This window comes from Nelusetta ayraudi, unplaced genomic scaffold (assembly GCF_046127955.1).
Source record: "Nelusetta ayraudi isolate G7.1 ecotype Tasmania unplaced genomic scaffold, CSIRO-AGI_Nayr_v1 ptg000014l, whole genome shotgun sequence".
NCBI lineage: Eukaryota > Metazoa > Chordata > Actinopteri > Tetraodontiformes > Monacanthidae > Nelusetta > Nelusetta ayraudi.
In genome coordinates this window covers 831,016-850,295 of record NW_027466064.1, presented here as the reverse complement: position 1 = coordinate 850,295, position 19,280 = coordinate 831,016, and the positions used below count along the sequence as shown (strand labels likewise).

Genomic DNA, 19,280 nt, shown 5'->3' with positions numbered 1-19,280 from the left:
TCTGCTCCTCTCTGCTGCTCCTCCCCCTCTGCTCCTCTCTGCTGTCGCTCTGCCCTCCCCCTCCTCTCGCTCCCCTTGTTCTTCTTCTCTGAAGCGGAGCCAAGAATCAGCTGAGAATCGTGATCCTCCGGCCGTCTGTGCGCTCAATCTGCCGGAGAGGAAATTCTTTTTTCTCCTCGGCGCCGTCTTCTGAACGCGGGACTGAAGAGCGGCGCCGTTAAAACCCAGTTCCTGCCTGAATCCAAATGACAGCAGAGCCAGAGATCGATGCATCATATACACACATACACACGTGTATATACAAATACACACACAAATATATAAAAATATATGTGTATATATATTTCATGTGAATGTGTAGGTCAGCAGCTGCCTCTGCTCGCCAGCAGGTGGCATTGCACTTCAGGTGAGTGTCGCTGAGAGGGTTGAATGCCTGAAAGGTCTTCGCTGTTTGTTGACCTGATGGACAGAAGCTCGGCCAATCAGACGGAAGAGGGGGAACAGGAAGGACCGGAGCGATCAGGTGTTGCAGTTTGATTCCCACATAAAGGAGTCAAATGCGTTCATTTGCTGACTTGGTTTCCATAGCAACAGAATCTTCATCTGCAGCGAGTGAATCAGTGTGAGTGTGAAGTCACACGTCCACCATGAGCAACACGAGGAGAGGAAGTGGAATTCAACTACGCACATTCTTGGCATTCCAGTCTGGAGGGGGCGCTACAAGCTCATTAATTATTCATCTCAGCAGCCAACCAGAGGGTGGCAGCACCGAGTCCAAAATGGTTTAACCCCTAACAGATCCAGAACCCTAACCCAAGCAGCAGCTGAGAACTCTGCCGTGGCTCCTGGAGGGAAACTCAGCCGTCGAGTCTTTCACAGCTAACATGATGTTTGTTCTTCTTCTTCCTCTTCTTCTTCTTCTTCTCCTTCTTCTTCTTCTTCCTCTTCTTCTTCCTCTTCTTCTTCTTCTTCCTCTTCCTCTTCTTCTTCTTCTTCTCCTTCTTCTTCTTCTTCTTCCTCTTCTTCCTCTTCTTCCTCTTCTTCTTCTTCTTCTTCTTCTCAGTGGAGAGCCTGAGCTACGTTTCCTTCACACGTGGTGAAACACAGAAAACAATCCATGTACGTCATGAAGAGTTGATTCAACGTTTGAGTGTACTTTATTTTGAAAGGTAAACATACAGGAAGTTTGATCAGCAAGCTCACTTCTCAATAAAAAACATTGACTAATCACTAAAATAAAAAAAGTTTCACATTTTACACAATCAATCAAAAACATGAGCAGAGTCTCCAAGCGGGGGCGGGGCTGGGTTTGCTGGGGGAGGGGCTTCATGTTGGCAGAGGCGGGACTAGATCTCAGCAACGACACTATTTCCACTGATGCGATGTTGAAACATTTGAGACTTACAGATTGTTTGAGTCACTGTGATGTCACAGTGTGCCGACTCCCACGCATGGTTTACATCATGGCAGTGAGACACGATGGGCAACGCCCACAGGAAGTACCGCCCTCTCCTCACCTCACATTCTTCTTCTGCGGTTAATTGCAGTTCACTTTTTACTTCTATCAACAATAAAGAATCTTTTTCTAAGTTTGGAGCTTCAACAAAGTTTTCAGTCACGACGTCTCGTCGTCCTCGTCTTTGCCGCTGACGTGTGATGAAGATAGTGGGACTTCCTGTTTCCTGTTGCGTCACTTCCTCCACCGGACGTCCTCACCGGTGGATTATTGCGTCAGACGAGTCGACTGTTCTGCACAAAGCCTGGAAGACAGACGGGAGGTGAGCAGAAGGCACGACAGCTCAGGGGTCAAAGGTCACGTGTAGGAGAAGAGGCACCTTTGGCACCAGAGTCCAGGAAGACCTTGATGTAGGACGTGGGGACGTATCCTTCCTCTTCCAGGTTCCGCCGCACTCGAGTCCAACCGTCACCTTTGTCCTCCTCCACCACCGACAGAAGCTCCGCCTCCACCATGGACAAGGTGCCTTCGTTCTGACCTGCAGAGTCATCACACCAAGAGCCAATGGAAGCTGACCTGCCACAAATCCCGCCCCCAACTGGACTCTTCAGCTATTGCACTCCAGTATCATGCACTGACTGATCATCGCTGTCTGGACCACTGACTGAATCACTGACTGAATCATAAACTGAATCACTGATGGACCACTGACTGAATCACTGACTGAACCACTGACTGAATCATAAACTGAATCACTGACTGGACCACTGACTGAATCACTGACTGAATCACTGACTGAATCACTGACTGAATCACTGACTGGACCACTGACTGGACAACTGACTGGACCAGTAACTAAATCACTGACTGAATCATTGACTGAATCACTGACTGGACCACTGACTGGACCACTGACTGGACCACTGACTGAATCATAAACTGAATCACTGACTGGACCACTGACTGAATCATAAACTGAATCACTGACTGAATCAATGACTAAACCATTGACTGAATCACTGACTGAATCATAAACTGAATCACTCACTGAACCATTGACTGAACCACTGACTGGACCACTGACTGGACCAGTAACCAAATCACTGACTGAATCATTGACTGAATCACTGACTGGACCACTGACTGGACCACTGACTGGACCACTGACTGAATCACTGACTGAATCACAAACTGAATCACTGACTGGACCACTGACTGGACCACTGACTGGACCAGTAACCAAATCACTGACTGAATCATTGACTGAATCACTGACTGGACCACTGACTGGACCACTGACTGAATCATAAACTGAATCACTGACTGAATCACTGACTGAACCATTGACTGAATCACTGACTGAATCATAAACTGAATCACTGACTGGACCACTGACTGGACCACTGACTGAATCATAAACTGAACCACTGACTGGACCACTGACTGGACCACTGACTGAATCATAAACTGAACCACTGACTGGACCACTGACTGGACCACTGATCAATACCCACCCTGGAACGGGTAAAGAGACTTGCAGGTCCCGATGCTCGGCAGTGGTTCTTCGTCATCAAAGTCATCGTCAAACTCTGAACTTCGAGATTTAAAGTGTAGTTCGGTGCTGTGGTCCTCAGTGTAACTACCATCAGGACTGGGACAGACAGGAAGAGGCGGAGACAGGAAGAGAAGCAGACAGACGGTGAACAACTTGCTGTGGCCTCTCTCCAATGCTAGTGTGGTGTTTCTCTCAGTGTGTAGTTGAACTCCAGTCCAGTAGAAATGACCTAAACCACAGGATTATGGTAGTTTAATTCATGCTTGGTGATGTCACAGCTCTGTAGTTTGATCGGACGTGCCAACCTCCACAGGTCCTGCAGTGTGGTTGCCTGCCACATCAACGGTCACGGCCGCTGATGTTCACAGATGTTTGTCCAGATGTGACAGTGGACTGACTGAGGGGGCGGAGCTTGAGGAAAATGAAAGTCAGGCCAAAGTCAATCTTCTACTTCTTCTTCTGTGGTGCTTTTATTCAAAGGTCATTGTGTTTGTGTTGGGAACAACATCACACAGCAGGGTTAGCAGAACCGTTCTGGGCTCCTGACTGAGCAGAACCACTCAGAGACCTTCACCTCTCTCTGCTGGCTGGACTCCTGTTGTCCAGCTGCTTCAGGCTGCTGCTGCCCCCTGGTGTCGTGGCCTGGGTAGTGAAGCCTCCACTCTGCCCCCTGGTGGTGTGGTCGGACACTCGGCTGTCAGCATCCTTCAGCCATACCTGCACACACGCACACACACATGCAGAGCCACAGCCATCAGCAGGTGTAGCAGCAGGTGTAGCAGCAGGTGTGTCTCCGGTCCTCAGGAGTTCTATGGACCTGGTTCCGTCTCAGCTCCTCCTCCAGTTTCTGCAGACTTTGCTTCACTTCATCCAGGCGCGGTTCAAGACTTGAAGCGTCGCCCATCTGAGGACTGCGCTCGTAAACCTCCCTCATCTTCAGCAGTGCATCTCTAAACACACACACACACACACACACACACACACACACACACACCAATATTAGGGCGCCTCGTTGCAACCCTGAACCTGAACCTGCAGGAGCTGCAGAGATGATGTGACCAGCTGTGTACTGGACTTAGGTTGGGTTGTGTGTGTGTGTGTGTGTGTGTGTGTGTGTGTGTGTGTGTGTGTGTGTGTGTATGTGTGTGTGTGTGCCAGCACCTCTGCTCTCTCTCCCTCTGGATCTCCTGGTTGATGTTGTTGATTCGGCTCTGAAGCTTCTTCTGCCTCTGCTCAGGAGGAAGGTGGCTGCAGTCTGCAGGACTGGAGCCCTGCAAACGAGCAGCCAATCAGGACATTTGTTGGAGGGTCACACTGCCATCTGCAGGCGGAATGTTGTCAGACAATTGTGATACTGACCAGTTTGAGTGACAGCTGTCCATCAAATCAGCGAAAGACACAAAGAAAGATGACATCAACAAAACATACCTGATACTACCTTTAGTTGTTGTGTGTGTGTGTGTGTGTGTGTGTGTGTGTGTGTGTGTGTGTGTGTGTGTGTGTGTCTATACCCCTCTCTTCAGGCTGCGGAGACACTGCTTCCTGGTTCTGGAACCAGAAGTCATGAGGTCGTTTAGCCGCTGTGTGATTGGTTCTCTGGAGGCAGGAGGTGGTGACTGAGGACTGTTGGCCACGCCCCCCGGTGATGGTGAGGTTGGGGGTGGGGGAGGAGGCTGGCGAGGGGAGGAGAGCAGGCTCAACAGCTGCAGAGAGAGAGAGAGAGTAAGAATATTCAGGTGTGTGTGTGCGTGCGTGTGTGTGTGTGCGTGCATGCCTTGTTCTTCCTGATGAAGGGCCACAGCTTCCTGCCATTCCTCCGCCCCTCGGCTCGGTTGTCAAGGTAACTGGACTCCGAGATGCTTCTCCTCATGACGGCGCTGTAGTCCTCAAACTCCACGTCACCCGGAGGCTCGAAGCCTGATTTATACACTTCCACCACCTGCCGGGTGTCCTGCACACACACACACACACACACACACACACACACACACACACACACACACACACACACATGCACACGCACACGCACACGCACACGCACACGCACACACACAGTCAGTAGGCAAGACAAGAAGTCAGGCCGGTTCTGAGTCTGAGGTCATGTGACAGGAAGCTCACCATGCGAGGCTGGATGCTCTCCGCTGCGTCCATCATGGCGTCCAGACAGCGACTGACGACGGGCAGAACTTTCCTCTCGGCCTCGGCCGACAGCCTCATGGCCTCGCAGACTCGCTCGATCCGCCGCTCCTCCATGTCCTGGATCCGCTGCCGAGGCCACAGACACAACGCCAACCACCTTCAAGCATTGCTCCGGTACTGGGTCCAGGCGGGAGTGCGGTGCTGGTGGCGTACCTGGTATATGACTGGGACCAGTGTGTGGTAGTGCTGGTGCTGGTCCTGGTTGAACTGGTTCAAGGTGCTGACGTACTCCTTCCTGGACTCCTCGGCCGCCTGTTTCTTCTGCTGGGAGGTTTGACGAGCCTAAAACATGGAAACGGTGCAGACAGCAGAACCTCCATCAGACCCTCCATCTGAACTGAACCAAAGCAGACGTTGTATCTGTAAGTGTGACCTCTAGTGGTGAGGTGTCCAACTGAGTCCTACCTTGAGGGAGCATCGCTGAGAGACAGAAGGACAGACAGTAATTAATCATCAACTCTTACAGTGCAGTACTACAGTTTCCCTCAGGGAGGCGCTATTTACCGCCTCATTCTGGTTTGTTCAAAGGTTCACGTTTACTGAAAACACAGATTTAGACTTGTTGCATTTTTGAAATGGAGGTGACAGAAAGAGGAGAAGGGCTGAGGGGAGGAGGGGAGGTAGGAGGAGGAGCCAATGAGCTTCTTGTTGCTCCACCTTTTCTCCGTCTGTCTTGTTCTCCAGCTCCAGCCGGTCGGAGGCGTGTTGCGCTCGCTCCGCCTCCTTACAGTCGCGCTCAAAGCGCCGCTTGCTCTGAACAACAAGAAAAACAGTGAAGAAACATACACACCTGTTTCTACTGTGTGTGTGTGTGTGTGTGTGTGTGTGTGTGTGTGTGTGTGTGTGTGTGTGTGTGTGTGTGTCACTCACGGACTCCAGCTGTTTCCAGGAACTCTCAATGTGCTGCTGAGCACGGCGGCCATCTTGAAAGTGCTGCAGCAAGAATGAACACACAAAGTCAACACAACAACACAACAAAATGATGACAAGTACCATGTGTGTGCACACAGGCGTGTGTGTGTACCCACATTCTTCCTCTCTGACTTCAGCTCCTGCGTGAACCTCATCAGCTCACAGACGACCTGCGAGTTCAGGTTCTCGGCCAGATCTTCTCTCTGCAGCGACACCTCACTCAGCTGACGCAGCGTGGCAGCGAAGGCCTGACACCAGGTGTACCTGTGGCAACAGTCAGACACTAGGTGTCAATGTGGCAACAGTCAGACACCAGGTGTCAATGTGGCAACAGTCAGACACCAGGTGTACCTGTGGCAACAGTCAGACACTAGGTGTCAATGTGGCAACAGTCAGACACCAGGTGTCAAAGTGGCAACAGTCAGACACCAGGTGTCAATGTGGCAACAGTCAGACACCAGGTGTACCTGTGGCAACAGTCAGACACCAGGTGTCAATGTGGCAACAGTCAGACACCAGGTGTACCTGTGGCAACAGTCAGACACCAGGTGTCAATGTGGCAACAGTCAGATACCAGGTGTACCTGTGGCAACAGTCAGACACCAGGTGTACCTGTGGCAACAGCCAGATACCAGGTGTACCTGTGGCAACAGTCAGGCACCAGGTGTCAATGTGGCAACAGTCAGACACCAGGTGTACCTGTGGCAACAGTCAGACACCAGGTGTACCTGTGGCAACAGCCAGATACCAGGTGTACCTGTGGCAACAGCCAGATACCAGGTGTACCTGTGGCAACAGTCAGACACCAGGTGTCAATGTGGCAACAGTCAGACACTGGAGGCTGTTTGTGAACAGGTGTAGGGCCTCCAACATCGTCCTGCATCTCCTGACCTCCGTGGAGGGCAGTGTAGCCCCGCCCCTCTGAGATTCTATTGGCTGCTGAGCTCTAGCCAACATGAAGTGAACTACAGAGAACTTGACTGTCGGCTCTTCTAATGAAATCTTGGCAACGCCTTTAACCACAGAACCGGCAACAAGTTTTTTTGCCACTGGTGCAGCGGAGCAGCATCGGTCTGATCCTGCACCAGTCTGATCCTGCACTCTGCAGAGCAGCATCGGTCTGATCCTGCACTCCGCGGAGCAGCATCGGTCTGACCTGACCCTGCACTCTGCAGAGCAGCATTGGTCTGATCCTGCACCAGTCTGATCCTGCACTCTGCGGAGCAGCATCAGTCTGACCCTGCACTCTGCGGAGCAGCATCGGTCTGACCCTGCACTCTGCAGAGCAGCATCGGTCTGATCCTGCACCAGTCTGATCCTGCACTCTGCAGAGCAGCATCGGTCTGACCCTGCACTCTGCGGAGCAGCATCGGTCTGACCCTGCACTCTGCGGAGCAACATCGGTCTGACCCGACCCTGCACTCTGCAGAGCAGCATCGGTCTGATCCTGCACCAGTCTGATCCTGCACTCTGCGGAGCAGCATCGGTCTGACCCTGCTCTCTGTGGAGCAGCATCGGTCTGACCCTGCGTTCTGCGGAGCAGCATCGGTCTGATCCTGCGCTCTGCGGAGCAGCATCGGTCTGACCCTGCGCTCTGCGGAGCAGCATCGGTCTGACCCTGCGCTCTGTGGAGCAGCATTGGTCTGATCCTGCACTCTGCGGAGCAGCAGCCTGAAGCCTCCACCTGTGGGCCCTGCGTTAAGCACCGGGTCATCGTCTGGACCGACCTGCCGTCGTCTTCGCGGCTCCTCTTGGGATGGTACTTCTTGGTGAGACTCCTGCAGAGACAAAGACAGAAGCGTCAACCGGTCTGCGACCTCCTGACCAGCGGCCGGCCAATCAGAGGAGCCCAGTCAGCGGCCGCTACCTGATCTGTTTGGCGTAGCTCAGCTCGATGTCAGCGCGCTCCTTGACGAACTTGGTGTACCTCTCCAGGAAGTCGATGCCCCAGCCGGTCGACTTCTCCAGGTTGTCGAACTGATCCTGACACAACAACACAACACAACGCAACAAAACACAACACACGCTGCTGATTCTGTTCCTGGTTGAGAGCGACTCTTTGTTCTGCAGTCAACAGTGCGCGAGTCTCCTGACCGTCGTCACTGACTTCTGATCACATCATCGATCACTGATCGCAAAACAGCTGCAGCGCCGTCACGCAGGACGCAGCGCGCGGCCGCAGGAGTCACTCAGTGTTGCTATGGCACAAAGGCACGAGGCCCTCCCTCCGTCTAGCGCGTGCGCGCGCACACACACGCGCGCACACACACACAGGGGCGCCCGGTAGCTCGGTACTGCGGCGGTAACATACCCACAGCTCGGTTCCCCAGTTGCAGCTCATGGTTCCGGTCCGGTTCGCCGCCGCGGCTCCGCTTCACTGAACCGACGATCACCGTCAGAAGCCGCCGGCAGACACGCGCATCTCCGCGACACTCGGGCCGTCTGTCCGTCAGCGTCTGCAGCAGCACCACGGCAGAGGAGGCGGTCGCGCGCGGCGCGTCCACCCGAAAGACCCTTTGTCATCGACAGGAGATGCTGAGATTGTGTGACAGCGGCAGGGCGGGGCTGCAGCTGCGCATGCTCAGTGTGGACACAGTCCGGCGTGAATTGTCACGATACAGCGAGAAATGAATCGGTGCTGAAACTGGAAGGCTGCAGCTGCAATGCGCAGCTCCACCAGCAGGTGGCGCCGTTCGACCGCATTTTCCCCTCCGCTCTCAGCAGCGGCTGTTGCACCCAAACACGCGGTTGGTTGGTTTGCTCGGAGCGGTGCGAACTGATCCGGGAACAGCAGAAGCAGGTTCGGTTTCACGCCTGTCTACTGCTCAACAGCAAAAAGAAATGAAAGAAAGAATGAAAGGAGTTCACAGAAAATACCTTCGTGTCACCTGACAACAGATAAGGCATCACTTTGGTAGCAAAGCTGATTTCAAAACTCATCACCACTGTAAAACACAATAATGCTAACAGGTTACAAATAGTTATTGACATTTAAATGAAATAACGTGAAGAATACTTGAAGAAAGGACACACGTCTTGGTTCCGGTCCAATTAGAAATGTCTCCGGCTAGGAAGTCAGGAACTCTTTGGCTGGGTCAGGCCTAGGGTCAGGGTCAGGGTCAGGGCTAGGTCCAGGGTCAGGGTCAGGGCTAGGGTCAGGGTCAGAGTCAGGCCTAGGGTCAGGGTCAGGGCTAGGTCCAGGGTCAGGGTCAGGGCTAGGGTCAGGCTCAGGCCTAGGGTCAGGGTCAGGGCTAGGTCCAGGGTCAGGGTCCTCTAAATATCATTGCTTTACAACATTTATGTCATTAAAAAAAATCTCCTGTCCTATAACTGCAGTCAGGTCCGAGACCAAGAGAACCAAACAAAGGCCAGAACTTGAGGAAGACCATCACCATCATCATCATCATCACCATCATGGAGCTGGAAGAGCTGGATGACGCGGGTGGCTTGTGTTGACTTTGTGTTGTGTTGTCAACACTGTGAGTGCAAAGTGTTGCTGTGGGAAGTCGAGCTCACCTGGTCGCTACTGTTGAAAGATCAGAAGTCAACAACCAATCAGCAATGGCCTCCAGGAGACTCTCAGCTGACCAATCACACAGCAGCAGGGGGCGACCGTGTTGCGTTGCTTTAAGGTCACAGCGATGCTCCAGCGTCAGATCAATAATTAATAAAGGTTAATGATCGCTGCTGCAGGACTTTAAACACAAGAGCCAATCAGACTCGCATGTCTGATCAGCTGATCATCAACTCTCCCACAATGCACCACAGTCACTTCAGAAGTGGAGTTTCTGTGTTGCTCAGGAAATCACAACATCCACGTATCAAACAACTTTATTACAACAATCTTTTTACACAACACACACGACAGACAGGAAGCGTTCACATGCGGCAGGTGTCATGAAACGCCTCCAGGGTCCTAAAGTCCCTCCAGGTTGGAGGAAGTCCATCCTGCAGGAAGTGACCGCAGCGCTGGCAGGAAGACTGGAAGAGCTTGATGTAGCTCCGCAGCCACGTCTGGACAGACAGACAGGAGGGAGGGAGACAGGTGAGCAGAGGGTGAGACGGGTGGACAGACAGACAGACAGGTGAGCAGAGGGTGAGACGGGTGGACAGACAGACAGGAGGGAGGGAGACAGGTGAGCAGAGGGTGAGACGGGTGGACAGACAGACAGGAGGGAGGGAGACAGGTGAGCAGAGGGAGAGACGGGTGGACAGACAGACAGGAGGGAGACAGGTGAGCAGAGGGTGAGACAGGTGGACAGACAGACAGGAGGGAGGGAGACAGGTGAGCAGAGGGAGAGACGGGTGGACAGACAGACAGGAGGGAGACAGGTGAGCAGAGGGAGAGACGGGTGGACAGACAGACAGGAGGGAGGGAGACAGATGAGCAGAGGGAGAGACGGGTGGACAGACAGACAGGAGGGAGGGAGACAGATGAGCAGAAGGAGAGACGGGTGGACAGACAGACAGACAGGAGGGAGGGAGACAGGTGAGCAGAGGGTGAGACAGGTGGACAGACAGACAGGTGGACAGACAGACAGGAGGGAGACAGGTGAGCAGAGAGTGAGACAGGTGGACAGACAGACAGGTGTGCAGGACTCTCTCACCATGAAGGAACGCACGACCACGTCGGGCATCTGAGGGAGCTGGTAGTGCAGCAGGGCAGTGGTGGCGTGGTCGGTCACCTGGTAACAGCACAGCCAATCAGCAGTGAGCAGCAGGGAGCTAACGCCCCCCCTCTCAGAGCCTCTGCTTCCCGGCCGCTTGGCACGATGACAAAGTGGGCAGGTGTTCCTTCTACATGCTGTACTATAAACCACCACTAGGGGGTTCATTTCCCCTCGCTGACTGCTGGCGGTGCCAGCGGCGACTCGACCAATCAAAAGAGTGGGGGGCGTGGCTAGAAGCCTGGCTTTACCTTCTGGAAGACCTGGTACTGCGACTTGGTCCAGATGTCCAGCTGAAAAAGACACCACAGGTGTGAGTGCAGGTGTGACAGGAAGTGCAACTTCCCAGTGCCATGGCTCCGCCCCTTCACCTTTCCATCCTCATTGTAAACATTCTCGTTGAATCCTCGGACCACCGTCCTGTCAATGAACAGCGAACGCATCACCACGATGGCCTTCAGCACCTTCCCCAAGGTCACCTACAGAGGGGGGGGGTGAGACAGAGAGAGGGAGGGAGAGAGAGAGAGGGAGGGAAAGAGAGCGAGAGAGGGAGGGAGAGAGAGAGAGAGGGAGAGAGTCAGAGAGAGAGAGAGAGAGAGAGAGAGAGACGGGGAGAGAGAGGGAGAGAGAGAGAGAGAGAGAGACAGAGAGAGAGGGAGAGAGAGAGAGACAGAGAGAGAGGGAGAGAGTGAGAGACAGAGAGAGAGAGGGAGAGAGACACGTGTTAGTGGGCGTGTCTCCAGAAGCAACCAGACTTGTGCAGCGCCCCCCCCCTCCTGATGCAAAGACCCAAACTGTGTGTGTGTGTGTGTGTGTGTGTGTGTGTGTGTGTGTGTGTGTGTACCAGCAGTACAGCCGACGTCCCATTGGGTCTGAAGAGCTCGATGGTCATATCAGGAAACATCCTGCCGATCCGGGAGATAACATCATCTACGTACCTGAGAGCAGGTCACAGGTCACAGGTCAGAGGTCACAGGTCAGCCATCATCTGATCACTCAACAAAGGTTCTGATCCGAACAAGTGGTGTTGTGTTGTTGTGTAACTCACTGAGGAGGCAGAACCAGTGTGCTGGGCTGCACTTTGGGCCGCCTCTTTGCAGACGCTCCCATCTGATTGGCCGATCGCTTCAGAGACTGCTGGTTCAACAAGCTGGACGCCAGGCCCGCGTGGTACTGCAACTATACACACACACACACACACACACACACACACACACACACGCGTTCACATAGCAACCGAGTACGTCGTCATCGCTCCGCAACCCAGCTGGGTCAGCGGTGCCGGGTGACGTGGCTCCGCCCACCTTGTTGGACCACTTGTAGGCCTGCAGCAGCTGGGAGTAGAGCGGGGTTTTGTCCTGGACCGGGTCCAGGCTGAGCAGGCCGCTGTTGTGGAGGGGGTGGGACTCTGAGGGCCGACCAACCAGACCGCTCAGCCGCTCCAACTCACTGGGGGGGGGAGGGGGGGGAGAGAGTCAGCCGACCAGCGCTCACTTCGTCAGACTGGAGGAAACTTCACAGCAAGAGAAGCGACACACAACTACACAACCAAGGACACACACTGACTGGGGTCTGACACTGAAGGAGGAAGGCTTGGTTCTGGTTCTGGGTGGATCAGAGTTCTTCCTGGAGTGAAGACAGTGACACTCTGGACTTCTCACGCGCTCTTCATGGGCGTGGCGGACGCAGGGGACACGGGGCGCACCTTTACACCCATGACCGCCACTTCATTCATTATGAACGCGTTGAGAAGTTTTTCCGAGCCGCCTCTGAACGCATCATGAGTAGGCGGAGCTTAGGCGACAGACAGACACGTTCAGCGAAGCAGCCGAGAGGCAAAAGTTTTCACAAACAAGCCGCGTGCGCTGAGCACTGCTGTTCCATGATGTTGAGCGCAAACACAGAAGTTGTCTACTGTTTATTATGGTCTGGCACTCTGGCTGCAACATGACAAACAGCTGTGAGTTTCGTTAGCTTAGCCAAATGCTTAGAACCCACTGCTCCAGAACAACGCGCTCGCTCTTTCTTCTTCTTCTTTTCTTCCATCGCTTAAAAGGTTAAAAAAAAAGTTACAAAGTTAAAAAAGTTCAAGCGCAGCTTTGCTGTGTGAGGCAGTGCGGACTTCTTCTGCGGTTCTGAAACTCTGTGCTTTGATTTTTAGCGCTGCTCGGTGTTGTGTTGAATATAAATGCCCGATAAAAAGCACCCCAGCTGATGCTAGCAGGTGTTGTTGTTTATCACCTCGCGATATATTCGTTGCACTTTCATACTGTACTGAACTTTCCTCTGTATTATTATTCTCTTTATTTCAAATTGTGAGAAACAAAACAAACTGCACGCGCGCGGAGAGCCACTGACTTGAGGTCCCTGTTGACGGCCTGCAGGTTGTCCTGGAACTCGGCGATGAAGTTCTTCTCGCGACCCTCCAGGGTCTCGCGGTTCTTCATGCCGTCTTTCAGGCTCTCGAACACGCGGCTGACGCTCGAGCGCAGCGCCTGGATGCCGCTGATCGCGTGAGAAAAGGCGTCCAAGTTGACGCCGACGTTCACCACGTCCGCCATCTTCTCGGCTTTGTCTCTGCCTCTCCGGCGGCCGGCGCACTTTGTGACGTCACAGCGACGTCGCCTGAAGCGTCGACGAGCAGAAGAACCAAGACCGATTCGTCCAGCACCCACAAAACCCCGAACTGAACCGAACCGCCTCGGTCTCAGCTGGAGCTTCCAGATCCGCTGAGCAACGCTCGCTTCTGTTTGTGTATGAGCCTGAACCACTTCCGGCGGAAATGACAACAGAGCATTTCAAAATAAAAGCCACGCTCGCTCTCTCTCTCTCTCTCTCTCTCTCTCTCTCTCTCTCTCTCTCTCTCTCTCTCTCTCTTGGCCTCTGACCTTTTATTTGTTTATTTAGTTCTTCCAGAAATGTATAAGAATCCCATTGAAGGAAAAATGAAGGTTTTAAAACAACAAGTTTCTAAAAGCAGTTTTACATTCCAGATGTTTTTTGAAGTTGACGCTGCTTTAAAGGCAGCGGAACAAACACACAGTCAACTGAAGCTGCAAATTTATATATGTATATATATATATATATATATATATATATATATTGCTAGGTGAGTTTATGGGGCCACAGAGTTGCAGGACTAAACTCCTCCACCAGGGGCGTTGTTCTCAGTCAAGCCACTGTGAGCACGATTCATTTTTATTGACATTAATATTCACAGACGACCTCTGGGGTCATGTGACTGCTCGGCCAATAGAAATGTCCAGATTTACCCCTTAACGTCACCTAATTGTGGAAGATGATTGCATCGCAGAGGGGGAGGAGCCTGAGGCAGAGGGGGAGGAGAAAAGTAGAGAGAGAGATTAGAGAGGATAAAAAGGAGAGTCTCAAGAAAAGAGGGGAGAGAGAGAGAGAGAGAGACTGGGGAGAGGTAAGACACACACACACACACACACACACACACACACAGAGCCACTGAAATGCAGATTGTGAAGAAGTTGTGGGTCACAGTGCGACCTGCCGATGGGGAGGAGGGTTAGGGAGAGAGATGTTGTTTCAGAAGAAGGGGGCGGAGCCTCCAGATTTCAGGTTGATATTGTTTCACCAGTTCTGACCAACACAGACACCTGCTCGCAATAAGGAGCACACACACACACACACACACACACACACACATTATTTTGAAGTGTACTTGCGTGACTTCAGGTGCGTCCTTGTCCCAGCGTCGCTGCAGCAGGTGGGCGGAGTCTCTGCTCTGACAAACACGTTTCTGCCAGTCGCTTGAGAATGTGAGCAGGCTGAAGAACCTCCTGCCACCATGCGGTCCTGCCCGGTCCCGGTCCCGGTCCTGGTCCTGCTCCTGCTGCCGGCCCCGGGCCTGGCCCAGACCGGGACGCCGTGGGAGGCATGCGGCGCCCTGCGAGCTTCGGAGGGCGGCGCCGGCTGGGAGTTCTACGCCTGCCAGCCGCCCGCCACCAACATGAAGGAAGCCATGCAGATCAGAGTGGACCCCCCCGGCATCACCTGTGGAAACCCACCAGAGAGGTTCTGCACCCTGGTCAGTCACACACACACACACACACACACACACACACACTGCTAGATCCTGCTGTGGGTCTAATGGTTCCTTTGGGAAACCAGGCTGGTTGTGTGAATTATTGATCCTGAGTGATGATGCCATCAACCTGCTAATAACCCAGCGACCTGGGGACTCCACTGCAGAGAGCTCAGGATGCTCAGTGGGGGGGGGGGGGGGGGGGGGGACTACTGCTCACTCAGTGCAGGTGACTGCTGAGACCTTTAGCCGCCGCCCACACTGCCAAGCTGCTCACTGACAGCTGCAGCTGAAGTTAAAGGATCAACACACAGTCATCAGATTAGCATCAGCGGTAATCACACACACAATGCAGTGTGTGTGTGTGTGTGTGTGTAACAGGTGGTGCTTTGGCCCTCTCACAGGAGCTAACAGCCAAGCTGGTGGCTAACTGTAGCTGTGAGGAGAAAAGCTTCAGCTTTATCTCACAGTCTGTTGAATGAATGCGGCCCAATGATCCAAACATGACAGCTTGGCAAGACACTGCTAGGATGTGCAGTTCCAAGGGTGACCAGTAGGGGCGCTAACACTGCTCGCCCTGCAGGAGAACCCGTACCTGTGCAGCGATGAGTGCGACGCCTCCAGCCCGGACCTGTCTCACCCACCCCAACTCATGGGAGACAGAGAGAGGGGCGGGCTCATCACCTACTGGCAGACGGTCACATGGTCCCGGTACCCTGAGCCCCTATTGGCCAACATCACACTGTCATGGAATAAGAGTCTGGAGGTGGTCGATGACATCGTTGTCACTTTTGAGTACGGCCGGCCAACCAGCATGGTGCTGGAGAAATCCCTGGACAAGGGTGAGTCACACACACACACACACACACACACACACACACAGACTCACACACACTCACACACACACACACACACAGACTCACACACACACACACACACACATACTCACACACACACAGACTCACACAGACTCTCACACACACACACACACACACACACACACACTCACACACTCATACACACACACACACACACACACACACTCACACACACACACACACACAGACTCATACACACACACACACACACACACACACACACTCACACACACACACACACACAGACTCACAACCTTCCTTTCTTCCTTCACTCGACGCTGCCATTTGAACTTTGACCTTCATGTTACTGCTAACGACTGCTGGTCTGCTCTGCAGGCGTCACTTGGTTTCCGTACCAGTACTACGCCGACGACTGCCTGGAGGCCTTCGGCATGTCTCCCAAACGTGTCTCTGACTTGGCGCCCAGTAACATAACACGGGTCATCTGCACCGAGCAGTACTCAGGCTGGGTCGGCGCCAAGGTGGGTGAAGCTCCTCCTCCTGGTGGAAGGGGAGGAGAAAGAAAAGATTGAGAAGCTTCGCTGCTGAAGGTGAAGAACCTGAGCCACCACACTTCCTTGTCCTCCAACAGGAAGAGAAGGCCGTGGTGCTGGAGGTGCGAGCCCGCCTCGGGGTGTTTGCAGGTCCCAAGCTTATCAACATGGACACCTTGTACACCCGGCTGGAGACCATGAAGGGCCTGAGAGAATTCTTCACCTTCACAAACCTCCGGCTCCGCCTCCTCCGCCCGGCCCTGGGAGGAACCTACGTCCAGCGGGACAACTTGCTCAAATACTTTTACGCAATTTCTAACATCGACGTGCCTGCCCGGTAAACAACCTGTTAGCAAGCAGCAGCTAGCTAGCAACCTTCAGCTAGAAGTCCTTAGCTTCAGTTAGCAGCTAGCAGTTAGCTAGCTAGCAACCTTCAGCTAGAAGTCCTTAGCTTCAGTGACACAGTGAGGAGAGACGGAGAGAGGAAGTACTTCCTGCCAGGGTCAACACACACACGGACCGCTGTGCTTGTGCCCCCTGCAGGTGTAAGTGCAACCTGCACGCAGCGCAGTGTGTTCTCCGTGACGCCACGCTGCAGTGTGTGTGTGAGCACAACACCAGCGGGCAGGACTGCGAGCGCTGCAGCCCAGACTGCCAGGCCCGCGCCTGGAGAGCCGGGTCGTACCTGCCACTGCCCCGGGGGACGGCCAACACCTGTACGTAACTGGACGCGCACGCACACACACACACACACACACACACACACACACACACACTGTGACAGGCACCAAAGTGACACTTGAGGGTTTTAATGTTGGAAACATTTTCATGTTCTCTCAGGTGAAGCGCCGCAAACCACAGCCAGTAAGTAGAGCTGAGCCTCACACCCGTCTGTCTGCACACCCGTCTGTCCAACTGTCCTGTGTTCCCAGTGTTGCTGTCATGTGGTCAGTGTTGCATCATGAGATGCGGCTTTGGAACTTTGATTTAACGGATACTTCCTGTTTACAATGACTTCCAGGAAGTCGCACTGGAAACTGTGCTCCGTTTCCCCGGAGGCTCTGAATCTCTCATTAAACCAGCGACAGCAGAAGGCGGGGCTCGGTGAGCACTAGCCAATCGTGAGCTCCGCTTGTGTCTCAGCGTCAAACTGAGCCAAAGCTTCACAGGACTGTAAGCTAATCTGATGCTAACGCGCTAACAGATGGCTCCTCTTTAATCTGAGTCCCTTTAAGTAACACACAGACTTTTACTGCACGTCTCCAGGTTCTTCTATAAGCTCCGCCTCTCCAAGATGCAACAATGATCCAATCATGACACGAGTCCAACCTGTAGAACAACAGATGATTGGTGTGACTGAATCCACACAATAGTAGTAGTTCAAGTATAACCCTAATGAACGTGTGGACAAGAAGTGGACAGGAAGTGGACAGGAAGTGACCCACAGAGTGTGGAATTGATCACAAAAATCCCAATAAAGTCCAGTGAAGATCTGTGCAGAACAGAACCCAATGGTTCACAGCGCTGCCTGCTGATTGGCCGGTAGCTGATGAAGTGCTTGTAGTTAGGATGGCGAGGGTCAGGATGGCGAGGGTCATGATGGCGAGGGTTAGGATGGGTTAGGGTTAGGATGGTGAGGGTCAGGATGGCGAGGGTTAGGATGGCGAGGGTCAGGATGGCGAGGCGATGGCAAGTTGAGCTCCACTAAAGCGTCCTAACTCTTCTTCTAGGGTTAGGGTTAGGGTAGGGTTAGGGTTAACCCTTGTAACAAGTTGAGCTCCACTAAAGCGTCCTAACTCTTCTTCTCTGACAGCGGCCGGTGACTCAGAGTCTGACACAACTTCTGCCTCATCAGATGGAATGAGTGACGTTAGAACCAACACTGTTACTACCACGACTAGCACTGCTAGCACTGCTAGCACGACTAGCACCCCTACCACTGCCACCATGACCACTGCCACCCCTACCACTGCTATCCCTACCACTGCTACCTCTACCACCCCTACCACTGCTATCCCTACCACTGCTATCCCTACCACTGCTACCCCTACCACCCCTACCACTGCTAACCCTACCACTGCTATCCCTACCACTGCTACCTCTACCACCCCTACCTCTGCTATTCCTACCACTGCTATCCCTACCACTGCTATCCCTACCACTCCTACCACCCCTACCACTGCTACCACTCCTACCACCTCTACCACTCCTACCATCACTACCACCTCTACCACTCCTACCACTGCTACCACTCCTACCATCACTACCACTCCTACCACCCCTAACACTCCTACCACCCCTACCACTCCTACCACCCCTACCACTGCTACCACTCCTACCATCACTACCACTCCTACCACCCCTACCACTCCTACCACTGCTACCACTGCTACCACCCTTACCACCCCTACCACTCCTACCATCACTGCCACCATGACCACTGCCACCACAGCTACAGCAACCACTGCAACTGCTCCCAGCAGTATTACTGACAGTGCTGACACCTTGCCAGATATAACTGATGGTACTTCTACTGGCAGCTCTACTACCAACGCTGCTAGCACCCCTAGCACCACGACTGACGTCTCTATGGCTGTGTTTGAATATGTTACAGCCGAGGCCACTCCCACACAGAGTCCTCTTACTGTCACAGCCAACACACAGAGCGACGCTACAGTAGAAACAACGAGGAGTCAGGATGTTACAATATCTGCTAACGCTCTCATTATTAGCACTACCATGACTGACGTGAGGCCAACACCATTCTTCCAGAGTAGCACAGTAGCACAGTCCACAGATTCCACTACTCTCAGTAGTGCTCCTCCCAGCACCACAGGCACCAGTGTCTCCCCAGAAGCCCCGCCCAGCAGTGTTGCTGAGGAGACCGGAGACTCTTTGGACACCTCCACTCTCCGTACCACTGCTGGCCAGAGATACACTACTGACACCAGTGACACCAGCTTAACCTCTGCAGGCACAGGGGTCGACTCTGCCGTGTCCATTTCTGACCCGGTGACCCGACCCATCGACCCCACGTCTCCCCCAGACAGTACAGACTCTGCTAT

General features: G+C 53.4%; 3 protein-coding genes across 3 annotated transcripts; 1 reads left to right on the top strand and 2 right to left on the bottom strand.

Moving 5' to 3' along the window:
- Positions 1 to 1,138: 1,138 nt before the first annotated feature.
- LOC142886162 (formin-binding protein 1-like) lies at positions 1,139 to 8,702 on the bottom strand. The gene is made up of 18 exons (XM_076023129.1): positions 8,434 to 8,702; positions 7,990 to 8,105; positions 7,850 to 7,900; positions 6,239 to 6,386; positions 6,081 to 6,143; positions 5,868 to 5,963; positions 5,616 to 5,630; positions 5,364 to 5,492; positions 5,130 to 5,276; positions 4,786 to 4,962; positions 4,523 to 4,684; positions 4,371 to 4,385; positions 4,173 to 4,282; positions 3,829 to 3,961; positions 3,586 to 3,728; positions 2,971 to 3,107; positions 1,836 to 1,994; positions 1,139 to 1,760 (listed from the first exon to the last, which is right to left on the bottom strand). Exons 1-18 carry the CDS (start codon positions 8,461 to 8,463, stop codon positions 1,732 to 1,734), a joined length of 1,860 nt encoding a protein of 619 aa, XP_075879244.1. The 5' UTR covers positions 8,464 to 8,702; the 3' UTR covers positions 1,139 to 1,731.
- Positions 8,703 to 9,935: 1,233 nt separating this feature from the next.
- On the bottom strand, positions 9,936 to 13,560 carry med27 (mediator complex subunit 27). Its single transcript, XM_076023128.1, has 8 exons — positions 13,148 to 13,560; positions 12,094 to 12,238; positions 11,838 to 11,968; positions 11,634 to 11,727; positions 11,161 to 11,268; positions 11,041 to 11,082; positions 10,730 to 10,807; positions 9,936 to 10,136 (listed from the first exon to the last, which is right to left on the bottom strand). Exons 1-8 carry the CDS (start codon positions 13,348 to 13,350, stop codon positions 10,002 to 10,004), a joined length of 936 nt encoding a protein of 311 aa, XP_075879243.1. The 5' UTR covers positions 13,351 to 13,560; the 3' UTR covers positions 9,936 to 10,001.
- A 1,004-nt stretch (positions 13,561 to 14,564) lies between these two features.
- Positions 14,565 to 18,284, top strand: LOC142886085 (netrin-G2-like). Its single transcript, XM_076022998.1, has 8 exons — positions 14,565 to 14,846; positions 15,427 to 15,685; positions 16,058 to 16,203; positions 16,314 to 16,552; positions 16,759 to 16,935; positions 17,148 to 17,162; positions 17,298 to 17,319; positions 18,144 to 18,284. Exons 1-8 carry the CDS (start codon positions 14,607 to 14,609, stop codon positions 18,282 to 18,284), a joined length of 1,239 nt encoding a protein of 412 aa, XP_075879113.1. The 5' UTR covers positions 14,565 to 14,606.
- The last annotated feature ends 996 nt before the right edge of the window (positions 18,285 to 19,280 follow it).